Source organism: Chamaea fasciata, unplaced genomic scaffold, assembly GCF_029207755.1.
Source record: "Chamaea fasciata isolate MVZ Bird 193981 ecotype frontalis unplaced genomic scaffold, bChaFas1.0.hap1 SCAF_3, whole genome shotgun sequence".
Taxonomy (NCBI): domain Eukaryota; kingdom Metazoa; phylum Chordata; class Aves; order Passeriformes; family Sylviidae; genus Chamaea; species Chamaea fasciata.
In genome coordinates this window covers 28,120,721-28,141,828 of record NW_027094088.1, presented here as the reverse complement: position 1 = coordinate 28,141,828, position 21,108 = coordinate 28,120,721, and the positions used below count along the sequence as shown (strand labels likewise).

At 55.6% G+C, this 21,108-nt stretch overlaps 1 protein-coding gene and 1 pseudogene across 1 annotated transcript; both read right to left on the bottom strand.

Moving 5' to 3' along the window:
• Positions 1–3,109: 3,109 nt before the first annotated feature.
• LOC136287497 (acrosin-like) lies at positions 3,110–4,972 on the bottom strand. The gene is made up of 4 exons (XM_066180285.1): positions 4,913–4,972; positions 4,177–4,399; positions 3,797–3,942; positions 3,110–3,298 (listed from the first exon to the last, which is right to left on the bottom strand). The coding sequence occupies exons 1-4, from the start codon at positions 4,970–4,972 to the stop codon at positions 3,110–3,112; spliced, it is 618 nt and encodes a 205-aa protein (XP_066036382.1).
• Positions 4,973–9,975: 5,003 nt separating this feature from the next.
• Positions 9,976–18,704, bottom strand: LOC136287496 (acrosin-like; annotated as a pseudogene).
• Positions 18,705–21,108: the final 2,404 nt, after the last annotated feature.

The following is a 21,108-nucleotide window of genomic DNA, read 5'->3' as shown; positions in this document are numbered from 1 at the left end:
GGAATCAAACGGGTCACCCATCAGCTTGTTGGAGTCACCTGTGCCTCTGGAATGGTCACACAGGGGAGATTCCTCAGCATTTTGGCAGCCCAGATGGGACCTAAGGACAGTACTGCTGGAGCCTCCGTCCTGAAGAGCAGCTACTGGTGAGTTCACCTGGGACCTTTAGAGCAGGAAGGAGCCACGGGAGGAGTGTTATAATTCCATGTGCAGAGTCTGTGTAAATTATAAGCGTGGAATTGAGCCTCTCTATTGCTGTGGCATTTGCCGCAGATTCGGTGAAGTCGTGGGTAGTGGGTGGAGAAGGTGTGCGCAGCACGAGCGGTGTGAGGTGGCCACAGAGGAGTTGTGGAGGCCCCCGTAAGTTGTGAGGTAGAGGGGCTCGAGTCTCTGCTTGAAGGCTTTTGCACACAGGCACAGGGAGAACCTTGTGTCCCTCATGCCGCACAATGGGTGCCAGAGCACACACAGAAGGGGGTGGAAATCCCTTCTTGGCACGCAGAAGAGGGCTTCACATGCACCAAGGTGTTTGACGTGGTGGGAAATATCCCTGTTTTAGGTGAGGACGTGTCTGTGGCCAAAGTTGTAGAGAACTGGGAGAACTTCTTAATGGGCAGCAGAATTTTGCACACTAAGGTTGTGCCAGGATGATGGGGCAGCTCGAAGCTTGTCTCCCCTCTGGGCAGGGTAATGACCATCCCCAACCCTGAGTGACACTCTTGGACTCAGTGTCTTTAGTGAGCGGGCAGCCCCTGAAATTTACTTCAGTAAATATTTGAAGAAGCTTATGCCAGGCTGGCAGGGGCAAGTACAGATGTGGGATGATTGCTCTCAGCACAGCCCACCTTGATTAATACAAAGGGAAGAATGCCACATGCCGTGAGACAGGACTCCATTTGCCTGGAACCCAAGAAGAATATCCAGAAGCAGACGGAGTGACACCTAGCCCAAGGCATTTTGAAGCCTTCCATTAATGCGGGCGTTCAGAGCTGCAACGGCTAGCTCGGTCCTGAACACGCATTAATTGGTACAGCTCCGGTTCCTTCTTGCTGTGTGAGCCCTGGCCCTCAGGTAGAAGTGTGGCTCCGGCGTGGAAGACAGGCAGACTCTCACGTGGGTGACAAGATAGGTTGATTGCTGCCAGCTGGCCAGGTGAAAAATGACTTCTCTGGGCTCTCCTTGACCTTAAGTACCAGGGGTGTGGAGAGGGGCAGGGATTAGCCCAGGACCAATACCATGGGGGGTGGGAGTTACCAGGACAAAAAGACAGGGGCATCTGATACACACTACAGGGCGGAGAAGTCATAGGCTCTGCCAATCACCCCAGCCCCCCACCAGAGTCTGGGCAGGGTTGCAGGGAGATGGACAGGAGCCACAACTAGGGAAAAACCAAAGGGGTTGGAACACGGGGTAATCTGGAACAAACCATTCTACGTAAAGTTGCAAAGTAATAATTTTCACACCGCAACATTCCAGTATATTTAGAAAGTCAGTGTTCACTTGCCTTCACCTGGAAAAGACAGCAACTGCCTTCAACAACTGTCTTCCCCGTGGCATTAGGTTGTCATTTTTTTCTTTGCCCGTCCCACCGCCCCAAATATTGAGGTTTGATTGAAAAGAGTATAAATTCTGGGGCAAATTTGTACAGTTTGTAGAGGATTTGTTAATTAGTGAGTCGAGATAAGAAGGTTCTTGCCCATCCTGTGGTGCTTATGTGCAGCACTCAGACAAGGAGGCATGGCAAGCTGCAGTTTGTGTCTGTGCAGCTGGATCTTTGACTGCTCCTTCTCTCCATTTGCCAGACTTACACAGCAACCTCATCTTCCTTGACTCCTCCCTGTCTCTGCCTTTGTCTCCTCCCAAATTTGGAGCCAAGCCCAGGGATCTTTTCCCCATGGCTCCCAGGCTTGGCCCTCCCTGCCTGGGAACAGCCTCGGTGTTGCAGCTGCTGTTGGCCCACTCACTTTGGCCTTCCATGGCATTCCCGGTGTGCTCTCCTACTGTTTCTGCCAGGTTCCTCTCCCCAGAATGAGCCCAGCTCTTCCTTTGAGTATCTGTGAAGTGTGACCGCCCAGCACATCAGTCCCCCTTTACTACCTGTGAACTCTGGCTCTGCCTTAGGGCACTGGTGACGGGCCTTAAGCTTTAGCTTTCCTAGTTTCAGATTCTGTGCTGCTTAGGGGTGTAGTTCTGAGCCTCGCATTAAGTGCTAGTAGGCTCTTTTCATAGAGTAAGTAGACAAACAAATCCTTTTCCTGCTGAGGACCAAGGACAACTTTCAGGCCAACAGCATAAACAACAGCGGACTGAAGAGAGAAAACAAGAAGGATGAGACCCCACAACCCGAAGCTGTAATTGGACAATTAAACCCCAATATGCAAATGGACCAAAACTTAATAAAAACTTAAGATCTTGTGACCCGGCAGCCATTTTGTGGCCATTATTTGTCCAACTTGTGGATAGCCCTGATCAGGCTCCTGTCCTGGCCAAGGTGGATTCTGGAGGCCTTTCAAGAAATACCTACTTCCTTTTTTATCTCTGTCCAATCTCTGTTTCAGGTCAGCCCTCCCAAGCCATCACTGGCAGTCCACTCAGGAGGCAGGAGCTTCCCTTGTCATGCTTGGGACTGTCTCTGGTCTGTTCTCTTTGCCCAAGCCTACACCAGGCCCTAAATCATCAGCCCACGGGCATTTGAGCACTGTCCCCAAGGTGTCTGCTTTTGTCCTATCCCCTTCCTAGGCTTGGTGTACCGGGTTCCTCCAGCCCATGGTGGCTCAGGGCACTCTCCTCTCTGACCAGGCACACTGGTGCTCTCTGGAGCCACTCTGTCCCTTTGTGCCTCAGGCTCATTCTGCAGGTGCCGAAGGTGGCACTTGTTGCCCTTCCCAGGAATTTGAATTACACCGAAAAGATGGTTCCCTGTGAACAAAGCTAGCTTTATTTCAACAATTAGATCAACTCCAGTGTTTGCCTGCACACCGGAGAGAAATGTGGGTGGGACAGAGCAGGGTTTTGACACTGAGGCTGCCTTTGGATCAGCAGGCATTGCCCCAGCAGGAAAGGGCTGTGGTGCACTGCAGCCTGCCCTGGATCCTGCCTGTCCTGCTGCTCAGGAAGCACTTTCAGCGGTGTGGTATGCACGCATGTTGTAGTCAATCCAGTGATAGAAGTGCCGAGTGGAGATGTAGATTCCAGGCTGCTTTGGTCTGGCGCAGCCTTCTCCCCAGCTGGTTATGCCGACAACCCACCAGTACTCGGCGGTGTTGTCCTTGCACATGAGAGGACCACCACTGTCGCCCTGCAATAGAGCAGAGAGGATTAAGGTGGTGTTGAGTGGCCCCTGCCAGCACCGGGGCTGTCTCCTCTTCTCTCACAGCCCCTGCCAGAACTGTATTCCAGGCAGAGGAAGGCTCTCCTCAGAGGCTGGAGCCTCCAGAGCCTTGGCTGTGAATGGCTTGGGGTCCTGTAGGGTAGGGCTCTCTGTGTCCTCTCTGCACAAGGCAGGAGTCCTGGATGTGCAGAGCATGGATGTTTGGCACCCGGATCTCTGCGCTGCCGAGAGCGCTAGCTGGGCTTTCTGGGCTTTCTGGCACAAGGGGGGCACTGGGCAAGTAGGAGTGGATGGGGAGTGTGTAGGAAGCCCCCCCCCCCCCCCCCAGCAGCTGGGGGGGAGCTGGGGCTGGGAGGGTGACCGGGAGAACTGGCCGGGGCAAAGCAGACCCTGGGCTGTGTTTGGGCAGCGCTGCCAGGGCTGCTGGTGCTGCTGGGGGCTGAGAGGCTCGTGACACATTCATACCTGGCAGGCGTCGATGGCGCCCTGTGGGTAACCAGCACACAAGTTGTAGGGGTGGACTTTCCCTGCATACCAGTCACTGCTGTTGCAGAGCTGGGAATTGATGAGCTGGACCTTGGCCTCCTGCAGGCGACCACGTGAACCTTGAGCTGTGAGCAGAGAAAGCAATAAGCCCTCAGCACCCCCATGTCAGTTCTCCTTCCCCGTCTGAGGGGAATCCCTGTCCCGTGGGCACGGCTTTCCCTCCGCAGAGGCGCTAGGGCACGGTGTCCCTGCTTCCCGCCCTTGGGGAGCAGGCCAGGCCCATCTCTGCACCGGGCTACGTCCTTCAGCCTGGCTTTGGACTCTGCTGTGAGGAAGCCCAAACCCTCTCCCCACTGCACTTAGCTGGAACTCACATCTTGCAGTGGTGGAACCCCAGCCAGCGATCCAGCAGTTGTTGAGCTTTGAGACTTCTAGGGCGGGGTCAGCCAGACAGGCCAGCTGGATGTAGGCGCTGCACTGGACAGAACCGTCCAGTTGCAGCAGGGCAATGTCGTAGCTGAAGTCGGCACGCTTGTAGTAGGGGTGAACCACCACCTGCTTCACGTTGCGAACTACGGCCCCAGGGCCCGGCTGAGTGAACTTGGTAGCTCCAAGCACCACATACAGCATGCTGATGTCACTGGAAAGAAGATGGAGAGAGGGCTGAGAGGGAGCAGAGCCATGTACCACAGCAGCCCAGCAGCTGCCTCTCTTCTGCTTGGCAAGGCAGAGAGGGAGCAGTGCTCTGGCAGGTGTGAGTGCCCTCACACACATGAGGCTGGGGGAATGTCGAGCTGGAGGCCGCTAGGAAGCCTTGGCACAAGCCCAGGCTTCTCCTGAGCAGTGTGGCAGCTGGACTGCCTGAGAGGAAAGGGGACGGGAGTAGCAGGTGGTGGCTGCTGACAGGGCACCTGCTGGTGTAGCGAGGGTGTCCCCATTCCCTGGTCTGCCTTACTCAAACTTGTCGAAGCAGTGGGCCGCCGTGAGGACCCAATCTGCAGTGATGAGGGACCCTCCACACCAATGACCCAGGTTCGGTGAAAGGGGATGTTGGATGCTGACGATCCAGGGCCAGGATGCTTCCAGAGCGCCTACTCCACCCACAATGCGTGTCATGCCAAAGTCGTAAGCTTCGTTGCCGGTGGAATAAGTCATGGGGTAGTAGTCAGGTTGCGGAGCGCGGAGGCCGCAGGAACCTCTGCAAGCAGAAAGTCATTTCCATGCTGCTGCGTGGCCTGCTGTGGCTCAGGCTGAAGCTCAGCCCTGTGCCCTCCCCACAAGCGTTTGCAGGCCCAGCAGGCCAGGGAAGCCCATGGGATGTTTGTCTGTCCAAGGAACGGAGGCTTCCCCATGGTGGGTAGGAAGCTGTGGCCCAGCCACGGGGGACAGGCGGGTCCCCTCCAGGGAAGGCCCCAAGTGTTGCCACGGCTCCCTCCCAGGGCCTGGGGCCACTTACCCGCAGGGGTACTGTATGCCGTGGGCCAGCGCGGCCACGGTCAGCAGGACGAGGAGGCCGAGCCGATTCATGGCTGCCAGAGGCACGTGTCAGCTGCAAGCACTGAGGGCTCCGTGCAGCAGCACAGCCACAGCCGCAGTGCCCGGCAGCAGCCGCGCTGCCCGTGGTGGCCCCGGCCCCGGGGCTGATGTCACTGAGGGCTGGGTTCCGTGTTTGGGGCGCTGTGGGGGCCTGTGCAACCGGGGCCCACTGGGGGAGGGGCAACACCGAATCCATGGGCCGTGGAATGGTTTGGGGTGGAAGGGACCTTGGAAATCACATAGCTCCGACTTCCTGCCATTGGTAGGGATGGATAGTTTGTACTGGAGAAGTTTGCTCAGAGCCTGGCTCAGAAGCTGTCGTTGGACAATTTGAGGGAGGATGGGACATTGAAGTACAAAGTCTTTATCAACAGGACCTGACTGAGGCAGGAACCAGAGCTCTTGATCAAAGGTTGGCCTCTGCGTGAACCTTCCAACCAAATGTTGTCGAGATCCGCTCATCGGCAAAACGTGGATTTGCCTTTCGCTAATCAGAAACTGGACAAGGCCACATCTGGCCTTCTTTTGGGATGTAGGATCACAGACAACTTCCTTGGTTCCTCCTGGAGTCCTCCAAGGCCTGGGGAGCATCCCAAGAGGAGAAAAAAACCAGATGATCCTGCACTAGAAGTTCCGGTAGCTTGTTTATTCAACAGCATAAAGATGGGCCTCTCTCGCAGCCCAGTCAGAAACCTCATTGCCTGGAGGGGAAGGCACCTGCAGGATTTCCCAGTTGCTGGCAGTGGTTCTCCAGTCCTTCACTGTGACTGACACTGGCTTCCCCCCCCGTTGATGGGCAGACCTGCATGATGGTCAAGGATTAGGGTAACTTGTGATGTGTCTCCCTTCATCACTGTAGGCAGTCTTTTACAGTAACGATTAGATGCATTGCTTAGCTTATCCTTTTCCCATTCTTTGCGGTTTTGAATTACAGTAAGTTGCATTTATTCCTGAAGTTGGTGTCTGTGTCTTCTGTGCTGACTTTGCCTACATGAAAAACAGGCATCCGCAGCTGCTCTGGGCAACCCGTGCCAGTATGTCTGCAGCCTGACAGTCAAGAATTTCTTCCCAGTATCTCATACGAAGCTACCCTCTGTCGCTGTAAAGCCATTGCCCTTGTCCTTTGAGGACCTGCCCTTGTAAGAAGGGCTGCTCTCTGCTGCTTTCTTTAGGCCCCTCTTCTTGCAGGATGAGGCTGTGCAGTCTCTGAGGCCAGCAGCTGCTGAGGAATCCATTTGGGGCAGGGAGCTGGTTGTGCAGCTGCAGTGCCAGCTGCAGATTGAGCTCTGGCTGGTGGGAGTCTGGGACCAGAGACTGCCACCCTTTGCATGACAGAGGGCACAGGGAGCTGTGGCACAGGCCAGGGATTTGAACGGACCCTGAGTGCTGCAGCAGGAGCCGGTGGCTCTTTCTGGAATGTGACATCTGCGAGTCTGCTGGGGGAATGAATCCTGAGGTTGAATGGGTACGGATACCCGCTCTGACTGGCTGAGAGTGGTGTGGGTAGGGAATCAAACGGGTCACCCATCAGCTTGTTGGAGTCACCTGTGCCTCTGGAATGGTCACACAGGGGAGATTCCTCAGCATTTTGGCAGCCCAGATGGGACCTAAGGACAGTACTGCTGGAGCCTCCGTCCTGAAGAGCAGCTACTGGTGAGTTCACCTGGGACCTTTAGAGCAGGAAGGAGCCACGGGAGGAGTGTTATAATTCCATGTGCAGAGTCTGTGTAAATTATAAGCGTGGAATTGAGCCTCTCTATTGCTGTGGCATTTGCCGCAGATTCGGTGAAGTCGTGGGTAGTGGGTGGAGAAGGTGTGCGCAGCATGAGCGGTGTGAGGTGGCCACAGAGGAGTTGTGGAGGCCCCCGTAAGTTGTGAGGTAGAGGGGCTCGAGTCTCTGCTTGAAGGCTTTTGCACACAGGCACAGGGAGAACCTTGTGTCCCTCATGCCGCACAATGGGTGCCAGAGCACACACAGAAGGGGGTGGAAATCCCTTCTTGGCACGCAGAAGAGGGCTTCACATGCACCAAGGTGTTTGACGTGGTGGGAAATATCCCTGTTTTAGGTGAGGACGTGTCTGTGGCCAAAGTTGTAGAGAACTGGGAGAACTTCTTAATGGGCAGCAGAATTTTGCACAGTAAGGTTGTGCCAGGATGATGGGGCAGCTCGAAGCTTGTCTCCCCTCTGGGCAGGGTAATGACCATCCCCAACCCTGAGTGACACTCTTGGACTCAGTGTCTTTAGTGAGCAGGCAGCCCCTGAAATTTACTTCAGTAAATATTTGAAGAAGCTTATGCCAGGCTGGCAGGGGCAAGTACAGATGTGGGATGATTGCTCTCAGCACAGCCCACCTTGATTAATACAAAGGGAAGAATGCCACATGCCGTGAGACAGGACTCCATTTGCCTGGAACCCAAGAAGAATATCCAGAAGCAGACGGAGTGACACCTAGCCCAAGGCATTTTGAAGCCTTCCATTAATGCGGGCGTTCAGAGCTGCAACGGCTAGCTCGGTCCTGAACACGCATTAATTGGTACAGCTCCGGTTCCTTCTTGCTGTGTGAGCCCTGGCCCTCAGGTAGAAGTGTGGCTCCGGCGTGGAAGACAGGCAGACTCTCACGTGGGTGACAAGATAGGTTGATTGCTGCCAGCTGGCCAGGTGAAAAATGACTTCTCTGGGCTCTCCTTGACCTTAAGTACCAGGGGTGTGGAGAGGGGCAGGGATTAGCCCAGGACCAATACCATGGGGGGTGGGAGTTACCAGGACAAAAAGACAGTACGCAGGGCATCTGATACACGCTACAGGGCGGAGAAGTCATAGGCTCTGCCAATCACCCCAGCCCCCCACCAGAGTCTGGACAGGGTTGCAGGGAGATGGACAGGAGCCACAACTAGGGAAAAACCAAAGGGGTTGGAACACGGGGTAATCTGGAACAAACCATTCTACGTAAAGTTGCAAAGTAATAATTTTCACACCGCAACATTCCAGTATATTTAGAAAGTCAGTGTTCACTTGCCTTCACCTGGAAAAGACAGCAACTGCCTTCAACAACTGTCTTCCCCGTGGCATTAGGCTGTCATTTTTTTCTTTGCCCGTCCCACCGCCCCAAATATTGAGGTTTGATTGAAAAGAGTATAAATTCTGGGGCAAATTTGTACAGTTTGTAGAGGATTTTTTAATTAGTGAGTCGAGATAAGAAGGTTCTTGCCCATCCTGTGGTGCTTATGTGCAGCACTCAGACAAGGAGGCACGGCAAGCTGCAGTTTGTGTCTGTGCAGCTGGATCTTTGACTGCTCCTTCTCTCCGTTTGCCAGACTTACACAGCAACCTCATCTTCCTTGACTCCTCCCTGTCTCTGCCTTTGTCTCCTCCCAAATTTGGAGCCAAGCCCAGGGATCTTTTCCCCATGGCTCCCAGGCTTGGCCCTCCCTGCCTGTGAACAGCCTCGGTGTTGCAGCTGCTGTTGGCCCACTCACTTTGGCCTTCCATGGCATTCCCGGTGTGCTCTCCTACTGTTTCTGCCAGGTTCCTCTCCCCAGAATGCGCCCAGCTCTTCCTTTGAGTATCTGTGAAGTGTGACCGCCCAGCACATCAGTCCCCCTTTACTACCTGTGAACTCTGGCTCTGCCTTAGGGCACTGGTGACGGGCCTTAAGCTTTAGCTTTCCTAGTTTCAGATTCTGTGCTGCTTAGGGGTGTAGTTCTGAGCCTCGCATTAAGTGCTAGTAGGCTCTTTTCATAGAGTAAGTAGACAAACAAATCCTTTTCCTGCTGAGGACCAAGGACAACTTTCAGGCCAACAGCATAAACAACAGCGGACTGAAGAGAGAAAACAAGAAGGATGAGACCCCACAACCCGAAGCTGCAATTGGACAATTAAACCCCAATATGCAAATGGACCAAAACTTAATAAAAACTTAAGATCTTGTGACCCGGCAGCCATTTTGTGGCCATTATTTGTCCAACTTGTGGATAGCCCTGATCAGGCTCCTGTCCTGGCCAAGGTGGATTCTGGAGGCCTTTCAAGAAATACCTACTTCCTTTTTTATCTCTGTCCAATCTCTGTTTCAGGTCAGCCCTCCCAAGCCATCACTGGCAGTCCACTCAGGAGGCAGGAGCTTCCCTTGTCATGCTTGGGACTGTCTCTGGTCTGTTCTCTTTGCCCAAGCCTACACCAGGCCCTAAATCATCAGCCCACGGGCATTTGAGCACTGTCCCCAAGGTGTCTGCTTTTGTCCTATCCCCTTCCTAGGCTTGGTGTACCGGGTTCCTCCAGCCCATGGTGGCTCAGGGCACTCTCCTCTCTGACCAGGCACACTGGTGCTCTCTGGAGCCACTCTGTCCCTTTGTGCCTCAGGCTCATTCTGCAGGTGCCGAAGGTGGCACTTGTTGCCCTTCCCAGGAATTGGAATTACACCGAAAAGATGGTTCCCTGTGAACAAAGCTAGCTTTATTTCAACAATTAGATCAACTCCAGTGTTTGCCTGCACACCGGAGAGAAATGTGGGCGGGACAGAGCAGGGTTTTGACACTGAGGCTGCCTTTGGATCAGCAGGCATTGCCCCAGCAGGAAAGGGCTGTGGTGCACTGCAGCCTGCCCTGGATCCTGCCTGTCCTGCTGCTCAGGAAGCACTTTCAGCGGTGTGGTATGCACGCATGTTGTAGTCAATCCAGTGATAGAAGTGCCGAGTGGAGATGTAGATTCCAGGCTGCTTTGGTCTGGCGCAGCCTTCTCCCCAGCTGGTTATGCCGACAACCCACCAGTACTCGGCGGTGTTGTCCTTGCACATGAGAGGACCACCACTGTCGCCCTGCAACAGAGCAGAGAGGATTAAGGTGGTGTTGAGTGGCCCCTGCCAGCACCGGGGCTGTCTCCTCTTCTCTCACAGCCCCTGCCAGAACTGTATTCCAGGCAGAGGAAGGCTCTCCTCAGAGGCTGGAGCCTCCAGAGCCTTGGCTGTGAATGGCTTGGGGTCCTGTAGGGTAGGGCTCTCTGTGTCCTCTCTGCACAAGGCAGGAGTCCTGGATGTGCAGAGCATGGATGTTTGGCACCCGGATCTCTGCGCTGCCGAGAGCGCTAGCTGGGCTTTCTGGGCTTTCTGGCACAAGGGGGGCACTGGGCAAGTAGGAGTGGATGGGGAGTGTGTAGGAAGCCCCCCCCCCCCCCCCCAGCAGCTGGGGGGGAGCTGGGGCTGGGAGGGTGACCGGGAGAACTGGCCGGGGCAAAGCAGACCCTGGGCTGTGTTTGGGCAGCGCTGCCAGGGCTGCTGGTGCTGCTGGGGGCTGAGAGGCTCGTGACACATTCATACCTGGCAGGCGTCGATGGCGCCCTGTGGGTAACCAGCACACAAGTTGTAGGGGTGGACTTTCCCTGCATACCAGTCACTGCTGTTGCAGAGCTGGGAATTGATGAGCTGGACCTTGGCCTCCTGCAGGCGACCACGTGAACCTTGAGCTGTGAGCAGAGAAAGCAATAAGCCCTCAGCACCCCCATGTCAGTTCTCCTTCCCCGTCTGAGGGGAATCCCTGTCCCTTGGGCACGGCTTTCCCTCCGCAGAGGCGCTAGGGCACGGTGTCCCTGCTTCCCGCCCTTGGGGAGCAGGCCAGGCCCATCTCTGCACCGGGCTACGTCCTTCAGCCTGGCTTTGGACTCTGCTGTGAGGAAGCCCAAACCCTCTCCCCACTGCACTTAGCTGGAACTCACATCTTGCAGTGGTGGAACCCCAGCCAGCGATCCAGCAGTTGTTGAGCTTTGAGACTTCTAGGGCGGGGTCAGCCAGACAGGCCAGCTGGATGTAGGCGCTGCACTGGACAGAACCGTCCAGTTGCAGCAGGGCAATGTCGTAGCTGAAGTCGGCACGCTTGTAGTAGGGGTGAACCACCACCTGCTTCACGTTGCGAACTACGGCCCCAGGGCCCGGCTGAGTGAACTTGGTAGCTCCAAGCACCACATACAGCATGCTGATGTTACTGGAAAGAAGATGGAGAGAGGGCTGAGAGGGAGCAGAGCCATGTACCACAGCAGCCCAGCAGCTGCCTCTCTTCTGCTTGGCAAGGCAGAGAGGGAGCAGTGCTCTGGCAGGTGTGAGTGCCCTCACACACATGAGGCTGGGGGAATGTCGAGCTGGAGGCCGCTAGGAAGCCTTGGCACAAGCCCAGGCTTCTCCTGAGCAGTGTGGCAGCTGGACTGCCTGAGAGGAAAGGGGACGGGAGTAGCAGGTGGTGGCTGCTGACAGGGCACCTGCTGGTGTAGCGAGGGTGTCCCCATTCCCTGGTCTGCCTTACTCAAACTTGTCGAAGCAGTGGGCCGCCGTGAGGACCCAATCTGCAGTGATGAGGGACCCTCCACACCAATGACCCAGGTTCGGTGAAAGGGGATGTTGGATGCTGACGATCCAGGGCCAGGATGCTTCCAGAGCGCCTACTCCACCCACAATGCGTGTCATGCCGAAGTCGTAAGCTTCGTTGCCGGTGGAATAAGTCATGGGGTAGTAGTCAGGTTGCGGAGCGCGGAGGCCGCAGGAACCTCTGCAAGCAGAAAGTCATTTCCATGCTGCTGCGTGGCCTGCTGTGGCTCAGGCTGAAGCTCAGCCCTGTGCCCTCCCCACAAGCGTTTGCAGGCCCAGCAGGCCAGGGAAGCCCATGGGATGTTTGTCTGTCCAAGGAACGGAGGCTTCCCCATGGTGGGTAGGAAGCTGTGGCCCAGCCACGGGGGACAGGCGGGTCCCCTCCAGGGAAGGCCCCAAGTGTTGCCACGGCTCCCTCCCAGGGCCTGGGGCCACTTACCCGCAGGGGTACTGTATGCCGTGGGCCAGCGCGGCCACGGTCAGCAGGACGAGGAGGCCGAGCCGATTCATGGCTGCCAGAGGCACGTGTCAGCTGCAAGCACTGAGGGCTCCGTGCAGCAGCACAGCCACAGCCGCAGTGCCCGGCAGCAGCCGCGCTGCCCGTGGTGGCCCCGGCCCCGGGGCTGATGTCACTGAGGGCTGGGTTCCGTGTTTGGGGCGCTGTGGGGGCCTGTGCAACCGGGGCCCACTGGGGGAGGGGCAACACCGAATCCATGGGCCGTGGAATGGTTTGGGGTGGAAGGGACCTTGGAAATCACATAGCTCCGACTTCCTGCCATTGGTAGGGATGGATAGTTTGTACTGGAGAAGTTTGCTCAGAGCCTGGCTCAGAAGCTGTCGTTGGACAATTTGAGGGAGGATGGGACATTGAAGTACAAAGTCTTTATCAACAGGACCTGACTGAGGCAGGAACCAGAGCTCTTGATCAAAGGTTGGCCTCTGCGTGAACCTTCCAACCAAATGTTGTCGAGATCCGCTCATCGGCAAAACGTGGATTTGCCTTTCGCTAATCAGAAACTGGACAAGGCCACATCTGGCCTTCTTTTGGGATGTAGGATCACAGACAACTTCCTTGGTTCCTCCTGGAGTCCTCCAAGGCCTGGGGAGCATCCCAAGAGGAGAAAAAAACCAGATGATCCTGCACTAGAAGTTCTGGTAGCTTGTTTATTCAACAGCATAAAGATGGGCCTCTCTCGCAGCCCAGTCAGAAACCTCATTGCCTGGAGGGGAAGGCACCTGCAGGATTTCCCAGTTGCTGGCAGTGGTTCTCCAGTCCTTCACTGTGACTGACACTGGCTTCCCCCCCCGTTGATGGGCAGACCTGCATGATGGTCAAGGATTAGGGTAACTTGTGATGTGTCTCCCTTCATCACTGTAGGCAGTCTTTTACAGTAACGATTAGATGCATTGCTTAGCTTATCCTTTTCCCATTCTTTGCGGTTTTGAATTACAGTAAGTTGCATTTATTCCTGAAGTTGGTGTCTGTGTCTTCTGTGCTGACTTTGCCTACATGAAAAACAGGCATCCGCAGCTGCTCTGGGCAACCCGTGCCAGTATGTCTGCAGCCTGACAGTCAAGAATTTCTTCCCAGTATCTCATACGAAGCTACCCTCTGTCGCTGTAAAGCCATTGCCCTTGTCCTTTGAGGACCTGCCCTTGTAAGAAGGGCTGCTCTCTGCTGCTTTCTTTAGGCCCCTCTTCTTGCAGGATGAGGCTGTGCAGTCTCTGAGGCCAGCAGCTGCTGAGGAATCCATTTGGGGCAGGGAGCTGGTTGTGCAGCTGCAGTGCCAGCTGCAGATTGAGCTCTGGCTGGTGGGAGTCTGGGACCAGAGACTGCCACCCTTTGCATGACAGAGGGCACAGGGAGCTGTGGCACAGGCCAGGGATTTGAACGGACCCTGAGTGCTGCAGCAGGAGCCGGTGGCTCTTTCTGGAATGTGACATCTGCGAGTCTGCTGGGGGAATGAATCCTGAGGTTGAATGGGTACGGATACCCGCTCTGACTGGCTGAGAGTGGTGTGGGTAGGGAATCAAACGGGTCACCCATCAGCTTGTTGGAGTCACCTGTGCCTCTGGAATGGTCACACAGGGGAGATTCCTCAGCATTTTGGCAGCCCAGATGGGACCTAAGGACAGTACTGCTGGAGCCTCCGTCCTGAAGAGCAGCTACTGGTGAGTTCACCTGGGACCTTTAGAGCAGGAAGGAGCCACGGGAGGAGTGTTATAATTCCATGTGCAGAGTCTGTGTAAATTATAAGCGTGGAATTGAGCCTCTCTATTGCTGTGGCATTTGCCGCAGATTCGGTGAAGTCGTGGGTAGTGGGTGGAGAAGGTGTGCGCAGCACGAGCGGTGTGAGGTGGCCACAGAGGAGTTGTGGAGGCCCCCGTAAGTTGTGAGGTAGAGGGGCTCGAGTCTCTGCTTGAAGGCTTTTGCACACAGGCACAGGGAGAACCTTGTGTCCCTCATGCCGCACAATGGGTGCCAGAGCACACACAGAAGGGGGTGGAAATCCCTTCTTGGCACGCAGAAGAGGGCTTCACATGCACCAAGGTGTTTGACGTGGTGGGAAATATCCCTGTTTTAGGTGAGGACGTGTCTGTGGCCAAAGTTGTAGAGAACTGGGAGAACTTCTTAATGGGCAGCAGAATTTTGCACACTAAGGTTGTGCCAGGATGATGGGGCAGCTCGAAGCTTGTCTCCCCTCTGGGCAGGGTAATGACCATCCCCAACCCTGAGTGACACTCTTGGACTCAGTGTCTTTAGTGAGCGGGCAGCCCCTGAAATTTACTTCAGTAAATATTTGAAGAAGCTTATGCCAGGCTGGCAGGGGCAAGTACAGATGTGGGATGATTGCTCTCAGCACAGCCCACCTTGATTAATACAAAGGGAAGAATGCCACATGCCGTGAGACAGGACTCCATTTGCCTGGAACCCAAGAAGAATATCCAGAAGCAGACGGAGTGACACCTAGCCCAAGGCATTTTGAAGCCTTCCATTAATGCGGGCGTTCAGAGCTGCAACGGCTAGCTCGGTCCTGAACACGCATTAATTGGTACAGCTCCGGTTCCTTCTTGCTGTGTGAGCCCTGGCCCTCAGGTAGAAGTGTGGCTCCGGCGTGGAAGACAGGCAGACTCTCACGTGGGTGACAAGATAGGTTGATTGCTGCCAGCTGGCCAGGTGAAAAATGACTTCTCTGGGCTCTCCTTGACCTTAAGTACCAGGGGTGTGGAGAGGGGCAGGGATTAGCCCAGGACCAATACCATGGGGGGTGGGAGTTACCAGGACAAAAAGACAGTACGCAGGGCATCTGATACACGCTACAGGGCGGAGAAGTCATAGGCTCTGCCAATCACCCCAGCCCCCCACCAGAGTCTGGGCAGGGTTGCAGGGAGATGGACAGGAGCCACAACTAGGGAAAAACCAAAGGGGTTGGAACACGGGGTAATCTGGAACAAACCATTCTACGTAAAGTTGCAAAGTCATAATTTTCACACCGCAACATTCCAGTATATTTAGAAAGTCAGTGTTCACTTGCCTTCACCTGGAAAAGACAGCAACTGCCTTCAACAACTGTCTTCCCCGTGGCATTAGGCTGTCATTTTTTTCTTTGCCCGTCCCACCGCCCCAAATATTGAGGTTTGATTGAAAAGAGTATAAATTCTGGGGCAAATTTGTACAGTTTGTAGAGGATTTGTTAATTAGTGAGTCGAGATAAGAAGGTTCTTGCCCATCCTGTGGTGCTTATGTGCAGCACTCAGACAAGGAGGCACGGCAAGCTGCAGTTTGTGTCTGTGCAGCTGGATCTTTGACTGCTCCTTCTCTCCGTTTGCCAGACTTACACAGCAACCTCATCTTCCTTGACTCCTCCCTGTCTCTGCCTTTGTCTCCTCCCAAATTTGGAGCCAAGCCCAGGGATCTTTTCCCCATGGCTCCCAGGCTTGGCCCTCCCTGCCTGTGAACAGCCTCGGTGTTGCAGCTGCTGTTGGCCCACTCACTTTGGCCTTCCATGGCATTCCCGGTGTGCTCTCCTACTGTTTCTGCCAGGTTCCTCTCCCCAGAATGCGCCCAGCTCTTCCTTTGAGTATCTGTGAAGTGTGACCGCCCAGCACATCAGTCCCCCTTTACTACCTGTGAACTCTGGCTCTGCCTTAGGGCACTGGTGACGGGCCTTAAGCTTTAGCTTTCCTAGTTTCAGATTCTGTGCTGCTTAGGGGTGTAGTTCTGAGCCTCGCATTAAGTGCTAGTAGGCTCTTTTCATAGAGTAAGTAGACAAACAAATCCTTTTCCTGCTGAGGACCAAGGACAACTTTCAGGCCAACAGCATAAACAACAGCGGACTGAAGAGAGAAAACAAGAAGGATGAGACCCCACAACCCGAAGCTGTAATTGGACAATTAAACCCCAATATGCAAATGGACCAAAACTTAATAAAAACTTAAGATCTTGTGACCCGGCAGCCATTTTGTGGCCATTATTTGTCCAACTTGTGGATAGCCCTGATCAGGCTCCTGTCCTGGCCAAGGTGGATTCTGGAGGCCTTTCAAGAAATACCTACTTCCTTTTTTATCTCTGTCCAATCTCTGTTTCAGGTCAGCCCTCCCAAGCCATCACTGGCAGTCCACTCAGGAGGCAGGAGCTTCCCTTGTCATGCTTGGGACTGTCTCTGGTCTGTTCTCTTTGCCCAAGCCTACACCAGGCCCTAAATCATCAGCCCACGGGCATTTGAGCACTGTCCCCAAGGTGTCTGCTTTTGTCCTATCCCCTTCCTAGGCTTGGTGTACCGGGTTCCTCCAGCCCATGGTGGCTCAGGGCACTCTCCTCTCTGACCAGGCACACTGGTGCTCTCTGGAGCCACTCTGTCCCTTTGTGCCTCAGGCTCATTCTGCAGGTGCCGAAGGTGGCACTTGTTGCCCTTCCCAGGAATTGGAATTACACCGAAAAGATGGTTCCCTGTGAACAAAGCTAGCTTTATTTCAACAATTAGATCAACTCCAGTGTTTGCCTGCACACCGGAGAGAAATGTGGGCGGGACAGAGCAGGGTTTTGACACTGAGGCTGCCTTTGGATCAGCAGGCATTGCCCCAGCAGGAAAGGGCTGTGGTGCACTGCAGCCTGCCCTGGATCCTGCCTGTCCTGCTGCTCAGGAAGCACTTTCAGCGGTGTGGTATGCACGCATGTTGTAGTCAATCCAGTGATAGAAGTGCCGAGTGGAGATGTAGATTCCAGGCTGCTTTGGTCTGGCGCAGCCTTCTCCCCAGCTGGTTATGCCGACAACCCACCAGTACTCGGCGGTGTTGTCCTTGCACATGAGAGGACCACCACTGTCGCCCTGCAATAGAGCAGAGAGGATTAAGGTGGTGTTGAGTGGCCCCTGCCAGCACCGGGGCTGTCTCCTCTTCTCTCACAGCCCCTGCCAGAACTGTATTCCAGGCAGAGGAAGGCTCTCCTCAGAGGCTGGAGCCTCCAGAGCCTTGGCTGTGAATGGCTTGGAGTCCTGTAGGGTAGGGCTCTCTGTGTCCTCTCTGCACAAGGCAGGAGTCCTGGATGTGCAGAGCATGGATGTTTGGCACCCGGATCTCTGCGCTGCCGAGAGCGCTAGCTGGGCTTTCTGGGCTTTCTGGCACAAGGGGGGCACTGGGCAAGTAGGAGTGGATGGGGAGTGTGTAGGAAGCCCCCCCCCCCCCCCCCAGCAGCTGGGGGGGAGCTGGGGCTGGGAGGGTGACCGGGAGAACTGGCCGGGGCAAAGCAGACCCTGGGCTGTGTTTGGGCAGCGCTGCCAGGGCTGCTGGTGCTGCTGGGGGCTGAGAGGCTCGTGACACATTCATACCTGGCAGGCGTCGATGGCGCCCTGTGGGTAACCAGCACACAAGTTGTAGGGGTGGACTTTCCCTGCATACCAGTCACTGCTGTTGCAGAGCTGGGAATTGATGAGCTGGACCTTGGCCTCCTGCAGGCGACCACGTGAACCTTGAGCTGTGAGCAGAGAAAGCAATAAGCCCTCAGCACCCCCATGTCAGTTCTCCTTCCCCGTCTGAGGGGAATCCCTGTCCCTTGGGCACGGCTTTCCCTCCGCAGAGGCGCTAGGGCACGGTGTCCCTGCTTCCCGCCCTTGGGGAGCAGGCCAGGCCCATCTCTGCACCGGGCTACGTCCTTCAGCCTGGCTTTGGACTCTGCTGTGAGGAAGCCCAAACCCTCTCCCCACTGCACTTAGCTGGAACTCACATCTTGCAGTGGTGGAACCCCAGCCAGCGATCCAGCAGTTGTTGAGCTTTGAGACTTCTAGGGCGGGGTCAGCCAGACAGGCCAGCTGGATGTAGGCGCTGCACTGGACAGAACCGTCCAGTTGCAGCAGGGCAATGTCGTAGCTGAAGTCGGCACGCTTGTAGTAGGGGTGAACCACCACCTGCTTCACGTTGCGAACTACGGCCCCAGGGCCCGGCTGAGTGAACTTGGTAGCTCCAAGCACCACATACAGCATGCTGATGTCACTGGAAAGAAGATGGAGAGAGGGCTGAGAGGGAGCAGAGCCATGTACCACAGCAGCCCAGCAGCTGCCTCTCTTCTGCTTGGCAAGGCAGAGAGGGAGCAGTGCTCTGGCAGGTGTGAGTGCCCTCACACACATGAGGCTGGGGGAATGTCGAGCTGGAGGCCGCTAGGAAGCCTTGGCACAAGCCCAGGCTTCTCCTGAGCAGTGTGGCAGCTGGACTGCCTGAGAGGAAAGGGGACGGGAGTAGCAGGTGGTGGCTGCTGACAGGGCACCTGCTGGTGTAGCGAGGGTGTCCCCATTCCCTGGTCTGCCTTACTCAAACTTGTCGAAGCAGTGGGCCGCCGTGAGGACCCAATCTGCAGTGATGAGGGACCCTCCACACCAATGACCCAGGTTCGGTGAAAGGGGATGTTGGATGCTGACGATCCAGGGCCAGGATGCTTCCAGAGCGCCTACTCCACCCACAATGCGTGTCATGCCGAAGTCGTAAGCTTCGTTGCCGGTGGAATAAGTCATGGGGTAGTAGTCAGGTTGCGGAGCGCGGAGGCCGCAGGAACCTCTGCAAGCAGAAAGTCATTTCCATGCTGCTGCGTGGCCTGCTGTGGCTCAGGCTGAAGCTCAGCCCTGTGCCCTCCCCACAAGCGTTTGCAGGCCCAGCAGGCCAGGGAAGCCCATGGGATGTTTGTCTGTCCAAGGAACGGAGGCTTCCCCATGGTGGGTAGGAAGCTGTGGCCCAGCCACGGGGGACAGGCGGGTCCCCTCCAGGGAAGGCCCCAAGTGTTGCCACGGCTCCCTCCCAGGGCCTGGGGCCACTTACCCGCAGGGGTACTGTATGCCGTGGGCCAGCGCGGCCACGGTCAGCAGGACGAGGAGGCCGAGCCGATTCATGGCTGCCAGAGGCACGTGTCAGCTGCAAGCACTGAGGGCTCCGTGCAGCAGCACAGCCACAGCCGCAGTGCCCGGCAGCAGCCGCGCTGCCCGTGGTGGCCCCGGCCCCGGGGCTGATGTCACTGAGGGCTGGGTTCCGTGTTTGGGGCGCTGTGGGGGCCTGTGCAACCGGGGCCCACTGGGGGAGGGGCAACACCGAATCCATGGGCCGTGGAATGGTTTGGGGTGGAAGGGACCTTGGAAATCACATAGCTCCGACTTCCTGCCATTGGTAGGGATGGATAGTTTGTACTGGAGAAGTTTGCTCAGAGCCTGGCTCAGAAGCTGTCGTTGGACAATTTGAGGGAGGATGGGACATTGAAGTACAAAGTCTTTATCAACAGGACCTGACTGAGGCAGGAACCAGAGCTCTTGATCAAAGGTTGGCCTCTGCGTGAACCTTCCAACCAAATGTTGTCGAGATCCGCTCATCGGCAAAACGTGGATTTGCCTTTCGCTAATCAGAAACTGGACAAGGCCACATCTGGCCTTCTTTTGGGATGTAGGATCACAGACAACTTCCTTGGTTCCTCCTGGAGTCCTCCAAGGCCTGGGGAGCATCCCAAGAGGAGAAAAAAACCAGATGATCCTGCACTAGAAGTTCTGGTAGCTTGTTTATTCAACAGCATAAAGATGGGCCTCTCTCGCAGCCCAGTCAGAAACCTCATTGCCTGGAGGGGAAGGCACCTGCAGGATTTCCCAGTTGCTGGCAGTGGTTCTCCAGTCCTTCACTGTGACTGACACTGGCTTCCCCCCCCGTTGATGGGCAGACCTGTATGATGGTCAAGGATTAGGGTAACTTGTGATGTGTCTCCCTTCATCACTGTAGGCAGTCTTTTACAGTAACGATTAGATGCATTGCTTAGCTTATCCTTTTCCCATTCTTTGCGGTTTTGAATTACAGTAAGTTGCATTTATTCCTGAAGTTGGTGTCTGTGTCTTCTGTGCTGACTTTGCCTACATGAAAAACAGGCATCCGCAGCTGCTCTGGGCAACCCGTGCCAGTATGTCTGCAGCCTGACAGTCAAGAATTTCTTCCCAGTATCTCATACGAAGCTACCCTCTGTCGCTGTAAAGCCATTGCCCTTGTCCTTTGAGGACCTGCCCTTGTAAGAAGGGCTGCTCTCTGCTGCTTTCTTTAGGCCCCTCTTCTTGCAGGATGAGGCTGTGCAGTCTCTGAGGCCAGCAGCTGCTGAGGAATCCATTTGGGGCAGGGAGCTGGTTGTGCAGCTGCAGTGCCAGCTGCAGATTGAGCTCTGGCTGGTGGGAGTCTGGGACCAGAGACTGCCACCCTTTGCATGACAGAGGGCACAGGGAGCTGTGGCACAGGCCAGGGATTTGAACGGACCCTGAGTGCTGCAGCAGGAGCCGGTGGCTCTTTCTGGAATGTGACATCTGCGAGTCTGCTGGGGGAATGAATCCTGAGGTTGAATGGGTACGGATACCCGCTCTGACTGGCTGAGAGTGGTGTGGGTAGGGAATCAAACGGGTCACCCATCAGCTTGTTGGAGTCACCTGTGCCTCTGGAATGGTCACACAGGGGAGATTCCTCAGCATTTTGGCAGCCCAGATGGGACCTAAGGACAGTACTGCTGGAGCCTCCGTCCTGAAGAGCAGCTACTGGTGAGTTCACCTGGGACCTTTAGAGCAGGAAGGAGCCACGGGAGGAGTGTTATAATTCCATGTGCAGAGTCTGTGTAAATTATAAGCGTGGAATTGAGCCTCTCTATTGCTGTGGCATTTGCCGCAGATTCGGTGAAGTCGTGGGTAGTGGGTGGAGAAGGTGTGCGCAGCACGAGCGGTGTGAGGTGGCCACAGAGGAGTTGTGGAGGCCCCCGTAAGTTGTGAGGTAGAGGGGCTCGAGTCTCTGCTTGAAGGCTTTTGCACACAGGCACAGGGAGAACCTTGTGTCCCTCATGCCGCACAATGGGTGCCAGAGCACACACAGAAGGGGGTGGAAATCCCTTCTTGGCACGCAGAAGAGGGCTTCACA

Excerpts from the sequence above, each read along its gene's own strand:
- LOC136287497 (XM_066180285.1), bottom strand. The coding sequence starts at position 4,972 with ATGACTTATTCCACCGGCAACGAAGCTTACGACTTTGGCATGACACGC. Across the intron at positions 4,400-4,912 it reads TGACACGCATTGTGGGTGGA|GGGGCCGTAGTTCGCAACGT; the intron begins GTAGGCGCTCTG and ends CAGCCGGGCCCT. Across the intron at positions 3,943-4,176 it reads AAGATGTGAGTTCCAGCTAA|CTCAAGGTTCACGTGGTCGC; the intron begins GTGCAGTGGGGA and ends CTCTGCTCACAG.